Source organism: Oryza glaberrima, chromosome 2, assembly GCF_000147395.1.
Source record: "Oryza glaberrima chromosome 2, OglaRS2, whole genome shotgun sequence".
NCBI lineage: Eukaryota > Viridiplantae > Streptophyta > Magnoliopsida > Poales > Poaceae > Oryza > Oryza glaberrima.
The window spans coordinates 134,465-156,008 of NC_068327.1; the positions used below are offsets into that span (position 1 = coordinate 134,465).

A 21,544-nucleotide genomic window follows, 5' to 3' on the forward strand; every position below is an offset into this window, starting at 1 on the left:
CCGTTGCAATCTAAGTTAGCGTGCGCCCAACATATCAGGGCTCTCCTCACCCGTTATTCTCTCTTTCTCTCTACCCTTTCCCCCTTCCTTTTCCTAGTCCAATACTCCAATACCATCAATGATGGAGCAGGGTTAAGGATACCTGTTGGGAGGGTGGGGGATGAACATCGGCATTGGCACAGCCCCTCTTCCCTATCTTTCGTTTCCAACGGCTGTAGGATAGAGGTAGCTAGCGGTGGTAGAGGCGGGACACGACGAGGTGGTAGTAGTGATAGCCGATGAGGAGCAAAGGGAGACCAAGGCCCGCGACAGTGGTGTCGACATCTTTCTTGCAACTGACATTGTCGTCGTTGGCTCGTCTTGTCACCATCTCCCTCCGACGCAATGGTGCAACCCCATATTCGCATCGCCGTTACGTTAGCCACACGAAGGAGGAGGATGAAGGGAGCTCACCAGCGATGAGGAGCAGCGAGAATGAGGACGGGCGAAGGAGGAGCTGCTGGAGGCCTGGAGCGAGGTGACCTAGTAGGCAAGCAGTGGTGGCAGCGGGCGTCGGGACAGGGCGCAACGGTCCATGGATGTCAATCATCGTCCTCCTCACCATTGGTCTTCTCTAGTGACGCTTTCACCACCTCCACCGATGCTAACCCTAACGCTGGTGCTGCCATCCCCACCTCTACCGATGAACATGCCACCCCCTCTGCCCGTCACATGTGAGCCTACCATCACCACCCTTGACGTCATAGTCGGCCTCCTCCAGCTCCAAGTCCCCCCAACAACTGGACCGTGCTGGCCAATGAGATGTGAACAAGGGGAGGAAGAGAGAGAGAGAGGTGAAGAGAGCCCTGAATGCGGGTCCCACACTGACTCACACGCTGTTGACTCAGGTTAAATTGTCACGTCAGACAAAACCATCAATTATACTGTCGTGGGATGTATATTTGTTAACAGTGAAATTTGGTAAGCCCGGAGTAATCATCGGCTTAGAGTCGGCATCGGCTTCGAAGTCCTGAGATTAGCCGATGAGAGTTGCCAAGTCGTCAGTTGTCGAATTCTTGCTATATTCGGTTAAGGAAATTGATCTACTAAAGGAAGCTTATCCAGAAGAGACCGAGTTCAAAGAGAATACGGTATGACAAGTTATCTATTAATTAGGAATAGTTTGTTAGTTTCCTTTTATCTTTAGGAAAGTGTGTTTAGTGTCCTATAAGGACTTTATCTTTTCCTTTTATCTTTAGGAAAGTTTCTTTCTTATCCGACAAGGACTTGTATCAACCCATGGGTATAAATATGTACACCCGGGGTCTATGTAATTTATCTTCACGATCAATACAATTCGGCGCATCGCTACCTTTTACCTTTTCTACTTTATTTTATCGTCCGGCGGGACTTGGCACCTGACTCTGGGCTGCATCGGTGTTCGATCTCCGGCGAAGGGGTAAGTCCAATGTTCCGTCGGCCCAGGCAATTGTCTCATCTACATCGGCGTCGTTCAAGGCTGCATTAGTACATTCGACCTCTTGGATTGCTCTGGTTTGGATGATATATTTGCCTACCTATTTATCATATGTCTCTGTTAATCTAGTCTTAGCATATCAATTTAGCTCTATCGGCTGCTTCTCGTTTTAGGGTTTCTGCCGGTATCGGCTAAATCGCGTTGCTAGATTAGATTAACTTAGACATCTACCACCCTGAAAATTCAGTCGACGGTTTGATTGTCTAGATATTGTGTTTCTTTTCATACTTAGTGCTGCATCAGTTAAGTTTGATCTACTAAGTCGTGCTTAGAACCATAATCTCTAGCATGCCTTTGACTGCCAATAAGGATTTCATCGGGGTTTCAGCCGATGAGTTATCTAGGCGTTGCATCGACTCATAAGGATTGCATATACATATAAGTTGGATTTAGCTGATGACAACAAATGTTTCACTGTTTAATCTAATATTGTGGATTTCATGACATCGGACCTCCAGCCGATGTGTGCTTTAACCTTCGGATCGATGCCTATTTATCATATCATTATTTGCCGATTGGTTTATACTAGATTATATTGTTATTTTATTACATCATCATCAGCCGATTGCCTTTATATCATCATCTACATTGGACATATAGCCGATTGCTTAAACCCTATCTCTATCGGCTGGTATAGGCATCGGCTATTATCGTCTATCGGCTGGAACTACTCCATCGGCTTGTCAGCCGATCGGCTGTTTTGATCTACTATTTGCATATCTTGTCAGTTGCAGGATCAAACTGACTGGCACGCTCGCATCTCACCAATCTTTGGACCTGCACAAGAGCTAAGCAGATCTCCCAGGCCGGTGTGTTCGATTTTTTCGTCAACAATATTACACCGGTTCTGACGGTTGAGGGATCCGTTATATCTGTTTTTTTTTCTGTTAAAGGATGACATCAGACTCGTTGTCAAGTTAAGGGACCTATAATGAACTTATTTCATCTATGTATCACATATAGAATATGATTGGGGCCCAGCCTAAGAGAGTCCGACAGATAGCGAGGAGGAGGAGGAGATTAGTGTCTACAAAAGAGAAGGAAGGAAGGGGAGGCGGAGAGGAAAGAGAAAGAGGATCGTCTCGTCTCGTCGTCTTCTAGCTAGGGTTCGTAAGTTCTAGGGTTTGCGATGATCCCCAACTCCTCCTCCCTCTAGTATTTCGAGCGAATTCTCCAACACTTTCACCCAGCCGCGCGCGAGAGGAGAAGGAAGATAGATAGATAGATCGCTCCGCACATACTATGGTGCTCACCCCATCGCCGTCTCCACCGCCGATGCTCCCCAAGAAGCTCCGCGCGCTCGGTCCAGGCTTGAATCCCTTTGCTCCCTTCGGCATGGGTAACTACTATTCCTCCTCTCGCTAATATATTTCTCCTCGCTCGATCCATCTTCCCCCACCTCCCCCCTTCTCAAACAATTAATCCCCTTCCCGATTCGATTCGATTCGGTTCGGTTCGCTTTCGGACTCGGTTTCAATTTCGATTCTCCCTCCGTCGTCGCGGCCTTATTCTAGCCGCCCCCTCCCCTCCGCTCGATTGCCTGCCTCCGGATGGTGCAATTCCGCAGCTCTCTCAGCATGAGCCGGGCACGGACCCGCCACGGCGATGGCGACGACCGCGGCTGGAACCAGCTCCACGTCGCCTCCCGCAAGGGCGACCTCAACCAGGTAATCCTCACGTTGTCATCTCTTACGTTTTACTAACTGCTCTATTATAATTATATTATGCATTGGCTTATTTTCTCCACGCAGCAGCACCACCATCGTAATGCTTCTTTAAAGATAACGCATACTCTTCTACTACATAGATTATAACAGTACTGAATGATTATAGAGGAGGGTTAACAACAACTCATAATTTGAATCAAACAACAAGGAATGTAACCATCTCTGCAAATAGTAATAAAGGATAAATACTACGAGTAGTAAATTACCATTAGTCGCCAAATAAATTAGCCTTCATGTCATCACCATTGAAACAATAAATTTGATTTTTCTTTTTTTTCTTCCTAAGGTGAGGCGTCTCCTGGATGATGGCATGGATGTCAATGCACCTGCATGGGGGCCAAAATCACCTGGCGCTACTCCCCTGCATTTGGCTGCTCAGGGTGGACATGTTAAAATCATGGACGAGCTACTGGAGCGGGGTGCAAATATTGATGCTCGCACAAAAGGAGCTTGTGGATGTAAGCTCAAATGTTTCTTCCCAGTCATTGCATGCATTTTCATGCTTCTAGAGCTTGCATATTCTCTTTTATTTACGATTGGTCTGAGAGCAGTTTCTATTTATTATTATTACATATAAAGAAGGTTTCATGCCCCCCTTTGTTTTCAGTCCTCTGTTGAGCAGATTACTTCTATATTCACTACTGCTGCTTGATTGCACACCCCATCTAGTTTAGTGGATTGACTTGTTTTTATTCAATCATTATAGGAGACCATATCCTTGAATGAAAGCTACTCCATGTTTCATATACTCAGAAGTTTCTGATGTCTTGCTCATTAGATCTAAACGTACAAGTAACTTTTTCATGAATGGTGTATGTCTTCATTTAATACCTGCAATGTTGTACTATGCAAATTGCAAATACCGTAATGTTCTGGATGAAATTATTTATTTGCTCAGTATTCTGTTCCCAACTTCTCCAGTGGTTTTAAATTTATTAAAACACCTTGTACACTCAAAGAGGAGGTCACTTTACCTCCGGAATCTTACATTTTCCTCGTTTGGTGGAATCAGGGACCCCTCTACATATTGCTGCTAAGGAAAGGAACAAAAGAGCTGTCAGGTTTCTGATTGAGAATGGTGCATTCTTGCCACCTGACATGAATGACCACAGGTTCAATCCTCCTCTCCATTACTGCTCTGGATTGGAATGGGCATATGAGATGAAGCGCATGCAAGACGAAAGTGATTCGACCGGTGAAACTTCTCTGAGCTCGGAGAGCTAGAGGAAAGCAATCTCCTCAGTCTGGCAAAGAGGTCAATCTTGGATCAACAGAGTTTGTAAACATCAAGGGTCACGTTTACTTTGTGAAATTGGAACGAATTACCATGTGAATCCTACATGCGACATGGTACTAGCATGCATTGCGATGTTGTTGTGGGGTTACTTGTGTTTTCGATAATTGCATTGTGTTCTTACTACACTGGTAGCATGTATTCTGCTACACATTCTTAATATCAGAATCAATATCCGGTTTGCGTCCTATGACAGTATGCAATGTGTTTCTTTTTTGATGTTGTTGCTCTTACTAAGAAATAGGATGTGTTGACGCTTATCACCGGAGGTTCTACTACTTTGGCTGCAAGGTCGATGGAGCCACATACGATACGAATTTACGCTCATCGTCAATTCATCATCATTAAAAAAGAAAAAAAAAATCAGCAATAGCACAGCAGCAGCAATATTCATTCATATCAACGGGCAGCAGGGTACAGTGGATTAATAACGAAACAAGTCAAGAGTCACTAGTCTACATACATGAAAACGCTGCCCCACCTATGAAAACTTGAGCCGAGCTACTAAAGTTCGCTGCAATACATCATGCTTACGAGTTAACACCACCGGCATGCATCCATCCATTCTGCACACAGGCAAACTAAACTGGATGGAGGTACATAAGCTTAGCTCACATGCACTCTGGCTGCTGAACCAACGTTTTGGATGATGAACACAAAGACTCCCTGGACTTCCTCCATATCATAACAGCATACAATGAGCTGCCCGTAAATCTACCGCCTCACAGGAGGTGCACCACCCCGTCCAACTGGACCACCACCACGACCAGCAGCAGCCTGCATCAATTGGAGGTCAAAAGATTAAATGTTGCGACAAACAGAGCACACATCAAAAAACAGCCTTGAAGGCCAGTTAGTACATGTGCATAACCTTACGCTAAATACTTAAAGGTTTGTGTAATTTAAATATAGATGCTTCAAGGTGATAGATGAAGGGAAAGTATTAACAGAGAGAAGATTAACTTTGTACTTGTTAACAGTTGACATAATATTTGTCAGCTTAATTTCAGAATCACGGCATAACCGCAATTTATATTGTCTTTAGTAGGTTTGAAACTCAATGCATGAAATCAATGGATTTGCAAGCACTGATTATATAATAGTAGTAGTTAAGATTCACCAGCCTATATCATTTCAGAATCACTGCACGATGGGATACTGTCCTTGTTCCTTAATGGAGTTAAAACAGAGTGCATAAAGTTAATGGTCCTTGAGTTGATAGCAATATGATGGACCATCACATGGTTGTAAACACATTCACAATTAAATATTCTGCATTATATGTTGGGCAAATGTTACTGAAAGAATGAAAAGCAGAGTATGGTTATAGGAAAAGGTAAATGGATTCATTCAGTCATGGAGTCACCCATCTAGTAGGTTATATGGTCTAACTGGGCACTGGACAGCCAACCACGTGAGCAAACAGGCAATTCACCAAAATATACGGATACCCACTTCATGTATATGAGGCAAGAATGATATAGTAGAACCATTTTTTGGAACACTGAGACATGAGCAATTTTGAATATGGCACTAGGGAATTGTGGCAAAATAAGAAAAGTAACCACATAATACCAAGCATACTAATGACTGGATAGAAACTTCCTTTCCTTAAAGGTAACATGACTCCTGCCTACAATGGTTATTTCTTAGAGCAGCTGCAGATTGTCATGCAAAAAGATGAGGCAAAGACTCCATTGATGAATTGATAGGTGTGGCTCAGTTTCGGTTTGCATTATGGTGCTAGGGCAAGATTTAGTTGCACAAACACTAGCTCATAACTCTCCTATCTGAAGATTTATCTGTCTATGTCATGGTTAGCCATCAGCCGGCAATGTGATTTTGAAAAAAAAAAGAAAAAGAAAAAAAAGAGTGAGATGCTTTTCATCAGAACAACAAACAAGGACCATAACAGTTTTAAATGCAAAGGCTTAAAATTATTTGCATGTACTACACTGACCAGCATGAGCTCCCTGAAAATAGAAATCCAGTGCTATTTGCTTTCTCTAATCGAATTTTGGCCAAGCAATACTGATGAATCAAGCACTAGGAGGTTAGATGTGAAATCTTCATGTTGAAAGCAAGCAGTTGATTACCCAATGGTTATTTCTAAGAGGACCTGCTGATTGTCATGCAAAAAGATGAGGTAAAGACCCCATTGACAAATTGATATGCGTGGCTCAGTTTCAATTTGCCTTATGGTGCTAGTGCAAGATTAGTTGCACGAAAACTAGGTCCAAACTGTCCTATCTGAAGATTTATCTGTCTATGACATGGTCAGACGGCAATATGATGATTTTGAAAAAGGATGATTTTCATCAGAACAAAGGATAAGGACCATTATCAATTTTTGCATGAACTCCCTGAAAATACCAGTGCTATTTGTTTTCTCTAATCGAATTTAGAGCAAGCAGTAGTAATGAATCGAACGCTAGGAGGTTAGAAGTGAAACTATCATGGAGAAAGCAAGCAGAGCAGATGATTACCCGAGCACGCATAGCAACGGCACGGCCACGGCCAACACCAATAGCTGAGCCTTTACCCTGCAGGAGGCGAGAGGCATGTCACAATCCAATTCCAAGAGGAGGAGGAGAAAAGAGAGTGGGTGAAAAGAAATACCCTAATCCTAGCCTCGAGGCGCTTGAACATGGGGGCGTTCTTGAGCATGTCGGGTATGATCATGAACCTGACCCTGCTTCCTCTGATGAAGACGTGCTCCAGCTGGGAGACCTTGCCGTCCTATACATATATATATGTGCACAGAAAGAATCAAGAATCTAAGAAGAAGAGGCGCATGATTCGAAGGAAGGATGGAAGGGTACCTTGGCGGTGAAGGTGATGTTGTCGAGCTGGCAGTTCCAGTTGTCCTCGCACTCGACCATGGAGCCGCGGTACACCTCGCCGGTCTTGAGCTCCACGGTCACCACGTGCCCCGCCGCCTCGTGCAGCAGCTTCACTGGGATACCAAGGCTGCGGCTCATCTTCCTCCTAGGGTTGGGTAGAGAAGGGAAACCCTAGCTAGGCAGTCGCGAAGATGAGTTGTTGTTGGTGGTGGTGGTGGTCTGGTGGAGGAGGAAGATGGCGGCGGCGGCGGCGGAGGGGAGTCGAGTCGAGTCGAGGAGGGCAGATGAGAGAGATGGAGGCGAGGGGGCGACTTCGATGGGCCCAAGCCCAATACCATCAATATGAAAGGCCCAAACTTGTCTCTGCCAAACCTTCAGAATTTGGGCCTAAACACAACAGAGCTTCTCCACGTTTCAATAAAAAAAAATCGTATTTAACGTTGTAATATGGCTTATTTATGCCTTTTGTTAACAATGTAGAATGTATTAAATAATACACAAGATTAAACCCCCTTGTTAAAAGGAATAGAAATGACAAATCTCCGAGACTTCGTATCTTAAAGTGTCATATAAGATATACAAGCAAACAAGCCTAGTTAACTCCAAAAGCATGTGAAAGAGTATCGGTCACCATATTTGTTCCTCATATATATACAACAATAAACTGTGAACAAGCCTGTCACTTGCACTCTAAAGTTGGTACTGCCGATATGATAATTGATAACCCGACAACTGTAACTTCACAATTCTTCGTCGAGAACTTCTCGAACCAAGAAGCCACCCATAACGAAATAGAAAAAGCAAAAGACTCTAGACAAATCTAACTCCTTAATTGTTATGGAAAGACAAAACCCCATACAACAATCTAAACTTCTAAAGACTTTTTTAGAAAAGCCCTTTAAATACCTAATGTAAACCAATGAGAAACGGGTCCCCTTTCTGCTCACCTCTGGTGAATACAGTAGAGATAGAGGAGGAGGACTGTACGTTGTAAGGGCTTTGCGAAAAGAACGAGTGGCTTATTTACACTCTAGACTTGTTTGGCTAATGGGATGGTGAAATGATTTCCCACCCACCAAAAGACATTTTAAATCCTAACCATTCATTCTCTCTTTCATTTAATCATAACCCTTCATCCATTTCTCAATCCCAATCCCACCCCCATTTTCTATTATCCAAACACACACTCTAGAGATGATGCATAATTTTTTTTCTTATAATTTAACATATAAAATGGACTATGCTCATTTCTTTCTAATATCAAATCCAAATAAAAAAATGTCTTGGTTCATAGTTCATATAAGCTGAGCAGAAAATATCTATACTTTGGGAATGTTTTCTCTAAAGTTTGACTTTTGTCATGTCCAGAAGATAAAACTACATAGTCGAAATTTCCTTAAAAAAATGCCTTCTTTCTAATCTCCACTCCAGATAAAAAATATATATTGGTTTGTAGTTCACATATGTAAAAACAATGGAGTATTGTTTATTTGGACAAATAAGTTTTGTACAATTTGAGAATTTCACAAATGTTGAAAATAAGGCGAGATGAAAAATACAACCTCAAAATAAAAAAAAAGACACAACAACTAGAGAATAGTACTGTGTTAACTTTTCCGAAAAGGCTATGAGTAAAAAAAAATACTTCTTCCATCCACAAAAGTTAGACATATTTCACATTTGAGTTTTTCCAAATAAGCTGTTTCTATTTGTAGTCTTTATGCATTTAAGACTTAAATAAATAGATAAATTAAATATTTGATTAGAACCCAAAGAGTCATCTAATAAATACTCATTGGTTGCATGCTTGTATTCACTCCTTAATTTTGTAGCATCTAAGATAATTTAATTTCTCTTTAGTCTTGGTGACAAAAGTAATATATGTAACTTTTATGTATAGAGTGAGTGTTTGCAAAACTAGATTTATAACTTCCATATAGTTAGACTGAATGAATTAGTGTCGTTTCTGTCTTTCATGTAAGTATAATAAAAAAAAGGAATGTTTTTCCTTTCATAATTAATTGCGTGGGAAATTATTTATTTAGCAAATAGAGCAAAAGGAACAATATAATGAAGGAAATTAAGAAGAGAAGGGGAAAAAGAAATTAAGAGTTAAATATATAATGAATAGTTTGTAGGTGTGGCAATTAAGCGTGAGTTTCGGTCCGCCAACCGCGCGCTCTTGGTCGACCACAACGCATGCTACTCTCAGCCTCAGCCAACCAATTCTGCAAAATGCATTGATCGATCGATGTTCTCTCCTCCCTAGCTGCGGACGGACTTGGATCCATCCATCTCCCATTCATTCATTCATTCATTCATGTGGCCATCCATCCACCATCTTGCATGCTAGCTAGCTACCCTGCAGGCCCATAACGACATTATTCAATTCGAATTAATTCCATCATCATATAATAATATATATGATGCTGAGCTCGTCGGCATCGAGGCGGGAGGCCGGCGGCGGCGGCGCCGCCTCCAGCACCAAGAGCGGCGAGCTGTCCCTGTCCAAGGTGGCCAGCGTGGCCATACGGGAGTCGTCGGGCTCGGGCTCGGGCGGGATTTCCAAGAGCAGCGAATTGCTGCCGAGGGCAGGAACCATGGCGGCGGCGGCGGCGGTACACCACGAAGGATGGATGGTGCGCTACGGCCGCAGGAAGATCGGCAGGTCCTTCTTCCACACCCGCTACTTCGTCCTCGACAGCAGGCTCCTCGCCTACTACAAGAAGAAACCCAAAGACAACATGGTACCCGCCCTAACTCCATCATCATTCATTAATCAATCAATTATTACTACTCGTACTAATTTCAAACACTCTTACTATCACTGCCTTGTTTTAATTTTCCTTCCCCTGGCATACGCTTGTCTGGCCAATTACATTGTGTAACAAAAAAAAACTCTTTTCATTCTAATAAATTAATGCGTTCGCGAAAAAAAACACTCTTACTATTACACATTTGCACTACTACTCATAGTAAATTCAAACACACACACACACACACACTATATATATATATATATATATATATATATATATATATATATATATATATATATATATATATATATATATATATATATATATATATATTTGGCACCAAAAATTAAATATGCATTAATTGAGTCACATCATCTAGAATATAGTAGCCTTTGGATCCTTCTTATGCTTTGATCTCAACCATCCATTTACATATGCATTTACAACCCACTAAATACATAGTTTTTAGTATAAAATTCAATGTGCATTAAACCATAACATCTACAAAACTAATAGTCATTGGATCTCTCTCATATTTGATACTCCCTCCATCCCTAAATATTTGACGCCGTTGACTTTTCTTTTTAAACATGTCTAACCGTTCGTCTTATTCAAAATCTTTTGTGAAATATGTAAAACTCTATATATACATAAAAGTATATTTAACAATAAATTAAATGATAGGAAAAGAATTAATAATTACTTAAATTTTTTAAATAAGACGAACGGTCAAACATGTTTAAAAAAGTCAACATTGTCAAATATTTAGATATGGAGGGAGTATATAACTATCCCAGCTGTCATGTAAAATTGAAATTTATAATCAACTACTATTGAGCAAATATTCTCTATTTACATATTATGAGTACTTGATTTACATATTGCTTTCTTTTAATTTTCTATAAAGTATTTTTAAATTTTCCGCTGCAATGCGCGGGATATGCACTAGTTATATATAATAATGTTGTACATGCATATATCCATGCAGGTGCCACTAAAATCGCTGCTGATAGACGGGAATTGCAGGGTGGAGGATAGAGGACTCAAAACACATCATGGACAAGTATCCATTATTTCTTCTAATTTATCTCCTTTCCGTACCATCCTTCTTCTCATGATATACTGTATCAACCAGCTGGCTTTTACACCTGACATTGCCCCCGTCCTTCTCAATTGACGATGTATCATAATGATCCTTAATTTTCAGATGGTCTATGTCCTGTGCGTTTATAATAAGAAAGAAAAGGAGCATCAGATCACGGTTTGTTCTAACTAAACCTGACTGCATGTTCTCGATCTCTTTCATTCAGCGTTATATCAGTATATATATGACTAGATTTAATTCGCAGATGGGCGCGTATGATATTGAGGATGCTCTGGCCTGGAAAAAGAATATAGAACTCATTATCGATCAGGTGCAGTAATTTTTCTTCATCTTACAGTTTTGACTTTGCATATGTAAACACAACAAGTAATTTTGGAGTACTGGATAATTCTCAAATTTCAATGAAAATCCATTTTCATGTCGAATCATCTAATACCCAAAATATGTGACTCTTAGACCGTCCAGCTGCCTTATTCAGGATTTTCTAATGAATTAAACCGAACAAGGACCTTTGTACGTACTGTTTAAAGGGTAGTTAATTTGGGCTGGCAGAACTTTAGGTGTACTCTTTACGGATATATGTAGTAAATTAAGCTGCAAAACAATATGGATGCTCCATGTTGTTTTGTGAAGTATCACATCTTCACATTGTTGCAGCAGCAAGAAAATATGACCTCCAAAAACCGCAAGGCCTTTGCTTCAATGGACTTTGATACGGAACTAGGAGGGCAGTTTATATTCTCAGACCATGACAGCGCGTAAGTGACATCCCATCTTCTCTCTTAGATTATCTTACAAACGACAAACAAACAAGATCTGAAATAAGCTGAAATATAATTTCACTACGAATATATGCAGAGCTGAAGATGAAGAGGAACGACCTATGTTGATTCGCAGGACAACTATAGGGAATGGTAACAAGTTATCTGCAAGTTTTGTTCTTAATTTCCGTTTGTGGATCGATATGCTACAGAAATTCACCACCTCATTTCTGGTGTGCTAGGTCCCCCTGAATCAATACATGACTGGACCAAAGAGCATGATATCGGTCCACCCAATCAGATTGACCCCATTCAAGTTAGCTCCAAGAAGAATTGGCGCCTACTTAGATGCCAAAATGGCAAGCACACAAGACTCCTCCTCCTCCTCCTCCTTAGGTTATCAGTCAATACTTGTCTACTTGTTGCTTACTTCCTTGTCATTCGCAGGACTACGCATCTTTGAAGAACTTCTGGAATTCGATTATCTTGTATGTCCAGTCTACTCACTCTCGACTACTGCTAGACAGTTAATTGATTAGATACTATGCATCTTCTGAAATTCTTGATGATTTTTCACTTGTCCTGTGTAGGCAAGAAGCTGTAGCAGAGCTATGCGAGCTGTTGGTGTTGTGGAAGCCACATGCGAAGCCATTTTTGGGCTGGTGATGAGCATGGATGTAACAAGATATGAGTAAGCATATTTACTACTATCACCTATATATATTCCTACTACAGTTACATATTAATCTTGAGATTACGTACTGATGTTTAATTATTGATCATCACGTATAGGTGGGACTGCAGCTTTCGCTATGGTAGTTTAGTTGAAGAGGTTGACGGCCACACCGCTATACTGTATCATAAGTTGCAGTTGCACTGGTGCCCAATGTAACTAGTCTTCTTTCTTGTCCGTAGCATTTTCAAACATCCTCCTCCTCCTCTTCTTCTTTTTTTTTTGGAGAAATTTCCTCTTATTTTTGAGTGCACAACTAAATGGTAGTACTAATATTTCGGATTATCTATCAGATTGAAACTTACACATTCTTCCATTCTACATGAACATGCAGGTTAGTATGGCCTCGAGACCTATGTTATGTTCGCTATTGGCGGCGTAATGACGATGGAAGTTACGGTAAAAATATTCAAATCTTTTCCATGGAATTTGCTGTTTTGTAGAGCAATTAATTTCTGATTGTTTGTTTGGACGCAGTTGTGCTGTTTCGATCTACAGAGCATCCAAACTGTGGACGTCAAAAAGGATATGTGAGGGCTTTTATTGAAAGTAAGCTTCTCTCTGAGCATCTGAAATCCTGCATTAATTTACCTGCTGAGATCGATCAGGACAGGAGGAGGAGAGACAGTATACTAGTTCCATAGAAAACAGACAGAAATAAATGTCAAATGAAGTTCCTTTTCTTTTCTGAAATTCCTACTAGTTCAGGTGGAGGTTTCAAGATTTCTCCTCTCAAGTGTCGCAACGGAAGACCCCGCACTCAAGTTCAACACCTAATGCAGATTGATCTCAGGGGATGGCTCCTCAACTACTCTCCTTCCTTTCAGTATCATTCTTTGCTGCAGATACAAAACTGTGTAGCCGGTACTAACTACTGCCACTGCTCGAAACTTAGTTTGCTCAAATGAATTAGTGCCATCATCTTACTACTTCACTGTTATCCTAATTAACTCTACTTACTTCAAGGCCTACGAGAATACTTCTCCCAAACAGACGAAACACATATAACTCCAAGGATTCCTGTGATGGAAAACATGGTTGACACATCTGCAGTACAGAAAGATGACAAGAAGAGTACCGAAGAAGTAGACTCCAAGACTAAAACACCAGATCGAGGACAAGCGGACAGTAAAAACATGGGAATCATTGATGAAGAAACAGACGAGGATGAGGACTATCAGGTTCCTGAAGCTAACATAGAGGTGCTTCATGGCCAATATATAACATTACATATGAACAGTGAATGAGTTTTATGTGTTTCCTCATTCTAACTAAACTGTGATCAAAATTAATTAATGTGCAGGAAGATCCTAACAAAGATGCTAAGCGTGCAGGTATGATTCTTTTTTTTTCTGCAATTTATTTTGGTATTAATCTGGTAAGTTCCATAGGCAATCATATATTCTTCCCCTGTAACAATGACACGGTTTGCCTTGTGATTATGGCAGACGAACCACCAGAAAAGATTGATCTATCATGCTTTTCGGGCATTCTTCGTTGCGATGCGGATGAGAAAAGCCGAAACTGTTGGACAGTACCTGACAGCAAGCTGTTTAAAGTCCGTAGCAAGAACTTCCCGCATGATAAATCAAAGGTCCAAGCTTTTATTGCTTAATTTGTTTCTTTGGAATTGAATCCAGTGAGTGAGATTATATGAAGAAGCTGAGCACACTGCTCACATTGAAATTACAGATACCTGCAGCGAGTTACCTGATGGAGCTTGCGGCCATTGACTGGTTTAAGGACAGCAAGCGTATGGATAACGTAGGCAGGCAGAAAGGCTGTGTAGCCCAGGTAAACATAATAAATCTTGTGATCGATGATGGCTTATCCTATCTGAAGTTATCAAGTAGTATCATCACAGAACTTGGCGGCTTGGTCGATGTTTGTTTTGTAGGTAGCTGCTGAGAAAGGGATGCATACATTTGTTGCCAACATACAGGTATGTATGTTTGCAGATTCAGAGCTAGCTAGCTAGCTAGGAGGAAACATTGGCAATCAAAGTTATAGTTATGGGTGTGTATATATATATATTGTGTTGTAGATCCCTGGATCAACTCATTACAGCTTGGTGATGTACTTCGTGACAAAGTCGCTGAAGAAGGGATCACTGCTGCAGCGATTCTTCGATGGGGATGATGAGTTCCGCAATAGCAGGCTGAAGCTGATACCCTCTGTACCCAAGGTAGGTAGTCCAGCTGTTGGTCTCAGGTAGTGAACTGAACTGAACTGTTGGTCTCAGGTGGTGGGGTGGGGTGTGCCCGCAGGGATCATGGATAGTGCGGCAGAGTGTAGGGAGCACGCCGTGCTTGCTGGGGAAGGCGGTGGATTGCAGCTACGTGCGTGGAGCCGGATACCTGGAGGTGGACGTCGACATTGGGTCGTCGGCGGTGGCCAACGGGGTGCTGGGTTTGGTGTTTGGTGTGGTGACGACGCTGGTGGTGGATATGGCGTTCCTAATACAGGCCAACACCTACGAGGAGCTCCCCGAGCAGGTCATCGGCGCCGCCCGTCTCGCTCACGTCGAACCCGCCGCCGCTATCGTCCCCCAGGACCTTACTCCCCCTCCTCCTGCCCTTGCCGACGACGACAACGCCGCTGCTTCTTCCTCCGAGGATGATCATTTGTCCAAGAAAACCAACTAAGCTAGCACCTCTCTCAACGCACGCACTGCAACTTATCAATCATTTATCTTCTTGTAATTTCTAATTATTTCCGAGGCTCATAGCAAGCTTTGTTTTTTTTCTTTTCATCTTTTTTTTTATCTCGTTAAGTTGTTTGCAAAGTACAGCTGGTTTTCTTCTACGTAGGAACAAAGATAAATCTAGCTAGTGACAGTATTTCGTTGGAACCTAATATTATAGACTGAGATATTTTGTTTAGGCTTAGATTTGCTGTCTTTGGCTTTAAGTCAGACTTTTAATTAACTTACACTCCCTCTATTTTTTTTTAATTGATGACGCCATTGACTTTTGAACACATGTTTGACCATTCGCCTTATTCAAAAATTTTATACAAATTGTAGAAAGGCCCGTGCATTGCAATGGGCGACAACTATTTTAATCTTATTATTGTTATATGGTTTAGTTATAATGAAATTTACTGTGAGAATTCGCTTGGATCTATAAAATTCTTTAGTGGTGGCGGTGACTCAGACACGCGACTTATTAACCGTGGGATTGGCAGATCGGACGGTGCTGAGGATCCCATCGCACGCGCTCCTCCCCTCCGCGAATCACACTTCGCGCTCGCTATCCAACCGTTGACGCCGCTCCCCTCATCCTTCGCCGCGCCCCCACCACGCCTTCACCGACCGCCACTCCTGCTCGCCCGAATCGACGCCGCCGCCGTCGCGGGTCGACATCGCCGCTCCTCCTATCGCGCTCCTCCCCGCCGGCCCTGCCTCCATCCATCCGCCGAGTCTCGCCGCCGGTCGCATCACCGATCCATTCCTCCTCCGCCGCCTGCTCTCCCGGTCCCTCCCGCCCCATCGCCCCAACACCCCCCCCCCCCCGGCACCGCCTCCATCCATCCGCCGCGTCTCGCCGCCGGCCGCACCCCCGCTTCCATCCATCCACTGCAGATCGCCATCGCACGCCTCCGCCTCTCAAGGTCGCACGCTCATCGCCGCCGCTCGTCGCCCGACACCCCGCCGATTGGGGACCGGACGCTGACCCTGCATCGACGCCACAACAGCCGACAGATGGGAGATGTTGAAGACCTCACTCCAACGACGGCTGCGCGCGGTGACACTACCAGGCGTTGAGGGAGAGAATGCAGTGCGAGGTGCGACGGGGTTGTTCGTCCTTGCCCAGATCAACGCCGCCGCCGATCCCTCACTCGCCCCTCGCCCAGGTCGGTGCCAAGGGCGAGGTTCGCCAATCTGCTTCCCAGCCGCCTCGCCCGCTCCATGGGAGAGGTGACACCTGTGCCCGCCTCCAGCGCTCCATGCCCCCGGATACCATCCGAGCACGATCCCTCCGGCAGAACTTCTGCCGGAGAAGGGACGCATGGTTAATTGGTTCGTTCTCTTTACGTTGCAATCCATTCATTTGTCAAGAATCATCATTGTGAGTGCCGAGGGTTATTACAGATTACAGGATCAATCTGATCAATGAGTTAATTTCCAACAGTAGGAGAGCTGACAGCTAGTGGAGAAATGCGTTCGTTTCCAACAAACAAGGAAGTAGTGAGTGAACCGTTTTAGAGTGCGGAGTGAGAAAGGAGTAGTTCAATGAGTTCGTTGACAAGAGTAGGAGAGTGAGTTGATAGGTATACAAACTCAATGCTAGCAACTTGTGTTGTATCGTTCGTCATCAAAGAGAGATTTATGCTGTGCAGTTGACTCGAGCCAATACCATACCTAGCAATAAGAAAGTCACTGGCGGCCGTATTCTGAAATCGTTGAAGAAGTTCTTGGACTTCCTCTTCTGTACATGGCACCATCTGCCTTATCTTATCAAATAAGGATAATTTGGCTAACTCCCTGTTATATGTGTTTTCTTTTTCTGTGAATAGTTAGAGGCATGATGTACTATAGGAGAGCTTTGAAGCTTCAAGCGTTCCTTGACATGGCTTCTGAATCTGGTAAGCTTCTTCAGATTCCACTAATGCTCTTTTTTGCCCAAAAGGTGTTCAACGAAATGCTGCTTAGCCAATGTATTACCAGAAATTGATTTCTCTGTAAGTGAGAATGTCATATTGTCATGTCCCCTATGTTGTTATTTATACTAATGATTGCAGGATTCTCTCTGTTGTTATTTATGCTAATGTAATGAAATATCCAATTACTATGTATAGACTCTAGAGCTATGAACTGCTGGGAAGTTGAGAGTGTTGCTACCAAGCAGAAAGATTCAAATTATATGTTGGAGCAAACTAATTTGGATCTTGCAGTCTCAAAACTAATCTGGTCCTTGATTGTTTCAGAGCGGATGAAAATAAAAAATGGAACGATGCAGTGAAGATTATGTAAGCAATGTTCGTGATATATCGATCCTGAAATTCGGCCATTGCACAAATACAAAAATTTGCAGGTTATTAATTAGTGAACTACATCTCTGTAAATCTGCATAACATATGTTAAAGCTAGCCCAAGAATTAATATGTTGTAAATCTGCTCTACAGTTGACACTGCTTACATTTTCTACTATTAATAACCCTCAGTTGTGATAGATCTGATACCTTCTTAAAAATTTGAACTGAGTTTTCATACCTAGCAGTAGGACTAACATTTTATGGTTGTATTGTTTCAGCTCAAGATGAACAACCACACCAACCCCAAGATCACCAACTAAGCCTATCCTGCTTCATGATTGTTGTTGCAAACTCCAACATGCTTGCTGCTGGTGCAATCTGAGCCGGCTGGTGGCAGATGGGAGCCTGCCCTATGTTGTTAGCAGCTTTCTTCACTCCAAGTCATGCTTGCTGCCTGTGGTCTTGGTAGTTTCTTTTTTGTGTTGTCAATTTAATTATTAGGATTTCCCATGTGCTCGGCTATTGGTGTTCTTGTATCTGTTTTGTTTCAGGGTGTCATTACTATGGAGTAGATCATTTTTTTTTTCTTATTTTTTTCCAATGCCTTGTAAAATAACCAACTAGCAGGGATGTTCATAAATTTCCCCCTTTTGTTTGGTTTTTTTCAGACATATATGTAATGAAGGCATATATACACAAAAGGAGGAGCTGTTTGAGGGTCTAAAGGACAATAGCTCAATTGACTGGGAAGTTGTTGTCATATGTCGAGAGCAATCTGCTAAATGTTAAAGAGGTGCATCTAACTTTTGTACCCAGTGAACTGCAAATCTGCACCTTCTCTTTTGATTAATAGTTTCTTTGGATTCAGATCACAATAGCTCAACATGGGAATTTTTCTAGCAGAGGATGGGCAATTCTTGGAAAATACTATATATTTCTTGTCGTTGAATGTGATCATGTCCCATTATTCTGGCACTTGCTGCCTTGATTTTGTTGCCTGTGCCAGCCCTTTAGCTAGCTCTCTATCACACACGAATGCGTGACCCTTTGATGGTTGTATGCAGTTGGGATATTTTGGTGAGTTCATCCCCCTTCCCCACCCCACCCTCTCTCTCTCTCTCTCTTTAAACCATCATTTATCTTCACTATTGACTTACAATTTCACTTCTAGCTGATGATGATCAATCAAAGCTAGCTCATACGTATTAGTGAGTTTATGAAAAAAAAAGGATCAGATATTCAATAACAGAGTTAGCTCCTTCAGAACGATGGCAAAATGGTACCTTTATAATTTTACTTCTCAACACGCACACGTTTTTTTATAACGAGTTTGAACTTTTGTTCTCCTTGTCAGATTTTATCTGAAGCAAGTATCATATACTTCTGTATTAGAATATGGACGCAATCATATATCTCCTAAGGTTTAGTACATACTCTCATATTTGGAAGTGAATACCAAACGTGTCTGAAATAGTGCATGCGATTTAATCTATTCTCTCTTAGGCATTTATTCGCAAATGCAAAGATTTCTGTAATTTGGTCGTAGCTTAGATTATGGCAACCTTGGCTTTGTGGTTTGCCATGTCATGTACTGATATATGAATGTGATGCTTTAATTAACGTTGAAAAGCCATGAATTATGTATTCGAACAAATTGATTGGATGTGTCCTGAAATCGGTTCAGACTTTCGTTCTTTGGTTACTGGCGTGAGACGTGGGAGAAAGACGCTGAAGACATCAAGCATAACATGGAGTTGATAAAACATCGTCGACTGAATCATGGACCTTGTCCTGGATGTAGTTTCTTTGGCTGCTGGTTTATTACACTATAGTAAAACTAAGGACCTTGTAATAGGCTATTTGTGCTGGTCTGACGTGAAGTGAAAACCTTCTTAATGTAACTTTGCTAAAATTAGCGTTTTGTCTGTTTAAGCAGTATTTATGGTATAAAGAATTGCATATTGCATTATATTGTGACAAAGAGTATTTTCTGAAATTTTGACAATTTGACCATTTTGAAAATTTTATTTGAAGAATAGATCGTGCTAAAATCTTATTGCAAAAATGGACCGAAACTTATTGCAATAAGTTTAGCGTGGTCTATTCTTTAAAAGAATTGCGTATTATATTATATTTTGACAAAGAGCTTCTGTACTCAGCTCATTAAACCTGCCTGCTTGAACTATCTGATACTTAAGTCTTAATTAATGTCTTGAATCTATACTTAATAGCCAATCTTATGATTGTTTCATTTACGATATAAATCGTCACCATAGCGTTAGCGCGAGCTTGTAACTATATTTTATAATTATAAATATTTAACATGTCCAGGATGGTGACGAGCTAAGGCAATTTTTTTTTGCTAAATCTACTGATGTACCAACAAAATGAGTGTGAAAGCAACACCCTAGCGGTGCACGAGATTTTTTAAGTGTATCGCAAGTGCACAACATTAGAATAGTTATTTACCTATATGTAGTAATTTAATTTTGAGGTGATCATCAATAAGAAAGTCTTCTATCTATGTTGTCTTTTTATAATTTAATAAACGCCATTACATTGTTTTATATATGTGGCAGAAAGTTTGCACTATACTTCTATAATGATAACATATTTCTTGCTTTGAAAGTAATCTATAGAACAATAATGATTTGTAGTTTTTTTGGATTGCCGGATTTTTTTTTCCATGTTCAATAAATTTTCACTCAATGATTATTTAATATCTTTTCACTTAATATAATTTGAAATTGATATATAGCATTTCCCGTTGCAACGCACGGGCACCTTACTAGTATTTCTAGAAAATCATGAGCTGCGGTACGACTCCTATATTTCTAAAAGCGGACGAACTTAAAAGCCAACTCAAAGGATATATATTTTCAAAAGCGAACAAATTTATAAACCGATTCATACACGGATGACGTACCAAAGTACCGACAAAAACATCTTAAATTTTTATAATAGTAGATATATATATAAGTTATAAATCATGCTTAAAGTATTTTGAGTGGTGAAACAACTCACAACAAAATAAATTATAATTACATAATTTTAAAATAAGACAAATGATCAAACGTATGACAAAAAGTCAATAGCATTATTTGTTAAAAAACAAATGTAGTATTATTTTATAAGCCAATGCATTTAAAATCCTAAGTTTAATAATGAAGTCATACATCTATCTCACATATTTTTTAAAAAAAGAATCTCTTATTTAGCTTTTAGCTTAATAGTGTAAAGGTGGCTTATAGCTTTTAAAAGACAAAAAAAATATTTATTTGTTTAGATTTAAATTTTTCTTGGCTGATAAGCTCCCTTATAAGCTTAAACAAAGAGTGCCCGATTTACTTAGTACTCACGCCATCTCAAGATATAACAACTTTTCGCCATTAGAATGTGTTCCAAAATATAACCACATCAACATTCTCTCTCCCAACCAACCACAACCCTTCGTCATTCAATTTCCTCACATATCTTCACTTCTCAACCAATCACAATATTCTCCTAGTTGATTCTATCTACTTTCTTTATACTTGTGTCCAACCTTAAAAGTTTTTATATTATGGGATGGATGTACTAGAAAATAAAAGCCTTGGCATGTAGAACTCACCTAATAACTCAGTTTGTCAGCTTGCCGTCAGCATCAGCACAAACTGCTTCCCAAACCATAAAAGAAGTTGATTTACATTGGTTTTTAAGATAGGGAAGACTCAATCGAGAGGAACAACTGAGGGACATGAAACAGACTTATTCCTAATTTATTTGGCGCAAATAGCTAGTCCGAGTTCGTGATCTTAATTAGTTTTTCTAATGATCAGCGCCCCCCTCT

General features: G+C 41.1%; 3 protein-coding genes and 1 long non-coding RNA gene across 8 annotated transcripts; 3 read left to right on the forward strand and 1 right to left on the reverse strand.

The window, feature by feature from the left end:
* Positions 1 to 2,562: 2,562 nt before the first annotated feature.
* On the forward strand, positions 2,563 to 4,725 carry LOC127763250 (phytochrome-interacting ankyrin-repeat protein 2). Its single transcript, XM_052287899.1, has 3 exons — positions 2,563 to 3,183; positions 3,530 to 3,701; positions 4,256 to 4,725. Exons 1-3 carry the CDS (start codon positions 3,067 to 3,069, stop codon positions 4,465 to 4,467), a joined length of 501 nt encoding a protein of 166 aa, XP_052143859.1. The 5' UTR covers positions 2,563 to 3,066; the 3' UTR covers positions 4,468 to 4,725.
* Positions 4,726 to 4,907: 182 nt separating this feature from the next.
* LOC127763251 (small nuclear ribonucleoprotein SmD3b-like) lies at positions 4,908 to 7,687 on the reverse strand. Its single transcript, XM_052287901.1, has 4 exons — positions 7,360 to 7,687; positions 7,157 to 7,276; positions 7,024 to 7,080; positions 4,908 to 5,314 (listed from the first exon to the last, which is right to left on the reverse strand). The coding sequence occupies exons 1-4, from the start codon at positions 7,516 to 7,518 to the stop codon at positions 5,252 to 5,254; spliced, it is 399 nt and encodes a 132-aa protein (XP_052143861.1). The 5' UTR covers positions 7,519 to 7,687; the 3' UTR covers positions 4,908 to 5,251.
* A 1,944-nt stretch (positions 7,688 to 9,631) lies between these two features.
* On the forward strand, positions 9,632 to 15,709 carry LOC127761691 (protein ENHANCED DISEASE RESISTANCE 2-like). 2 transcript variants are annotated; one of them, XM_052286016.1, is made up of 20 exons: positions 9,632 to 10,127; positions 11,128 to 11,202; positions 11,347 to 11,400; positions 11,489 to 11,554; positions 11,902 to 12,002; positions 12,103 to 12,158; positions 12,248 to 12,364; positions 12,453 to 12,493; positions 12,596 to 12,696; positions 12,798 to 12,893; positions 13,073 to 13,137; positions 13,216 to 13,287; positions 13,447 to 13,602; positions 13,705 to 13,940; positions 14,042 to 14,072; positions 14,187 to 14,332; positions 14,431 to 14,532; positions 14,636 to 14,680; positions 14,783 to 14,923; positions 15,006 to 15,709. In XM_052286016.1, the coding sequence occupies exons 1-20, from the start codon at positions 9,804 to 9,806 to the stop codon at positions 15,381 to 15,383; spliced, it is 2,403 nt and encodes an 800-aa protein (XP_052141976.1). In that variant the 5' UTR covers positions 9,632 to 9,803; the 3' UTR covers positions 15,384 to 15,709. The 2 variants fall into 2 exon arrangements, with proteins under 2 accessions (XP_052141976.1, XP_052141977.1); XM_052286017.1 differs by having other exon boundaries at positions 9,633 to 10,127; positions 11,905 to 12,002.
* Positions 15,710 to 16,030: 321 nt separating this feature from the next.
* On the forward strand, positions 16,031 to 19,786 carry LOC127761285 (uncharacterized). Of its 4 annotated transcripts, none has more exons than XR_008015232.1 (5): positions 16,031 to 16,759; positions 17,257 to 17,325; positions 17,668 to 17,774; positions 17,994 to 18,180; positions 18,384 to 19,786. It is a non-coding gene; the product is annotated as an uncharacterized LOC127761285 (long non-coding RNA). The 4 variants fall into 4 exon arrangements; XR_008015231.1 differs by having other exon boundaries at positions 17,994 to 18,508; positions 18,584 to 19,782; XR_008015230.1 differs by having other exon boundaries at positions 17,994 to 18,792; positions 19,400 to 19,765.
* The last annotated feature ends 1,758 nt before the right edge of the window (positions 19,787 to 21,544 follow it).

Coding starts and splice junctions, on each gene's coding strand:
- LOC127763250 (XM_052287899.1), top strand. CDS start 3,067: ATGGTGCAATTCCGCAGCTCTCTCAGCATGAGCCGGGCACGGACCCGC. Junction 3,184..3,529: donor GCAAGGGCGACCTCAACCAG/GTAATCCTCACG, acceptor TTTCTTCCTAAG/GTGAGGCGTCTCCTGGATGA. Junction 3,702..4,255: donor CACAAAAGGAGCTTGTGGAT/GTAAGCTCAAAT, acceptor TGGTGGAATCAG/GGACCCCTCTACATATTGCT.
- LOC127763251 (XM_052287901.1), bottom strand. CDS start 7,518: ATGAGCCGCAGCCTTGGTATCCCAGTGAAGCTGCTGCACGAGGCGGCG. Junction 7,277..7,359: donor ACATCACCTTCACCGCCAAG/GTACCCTTCCAT, acceptor ATATATGTATAG/GACGGCAAGGTCTCCCAGCT. Junction 5,315..7,023: donor CCGTTGCTATGCGTGCTCGG/GTAATCATCTGC, acceptor CAATTGATGCAG/GCTGCTGCTGGTCGTGGTGG.
- LOC127761691 (XM_052286016.1), top strand. CDS start 9,804: ATGATGCTGAGCTCGTCGGCATCGAGGCGGGAGGCCGGCGGCGGCGGC. Junction 10,128..11,127: donor AGAAACCCAAAGACAACATG/GTACCCGCCCTA, acceptor ATATCCATGCAG/GTGCCACTAAAATCGCTGCT. Junction 12,159..12,247: donor CAGGACAACTATAGGGAATG/GTAACAAGTTAT, acceptor CTGGTGTGCTAG/GTCCCCCTGAATCAATACAT.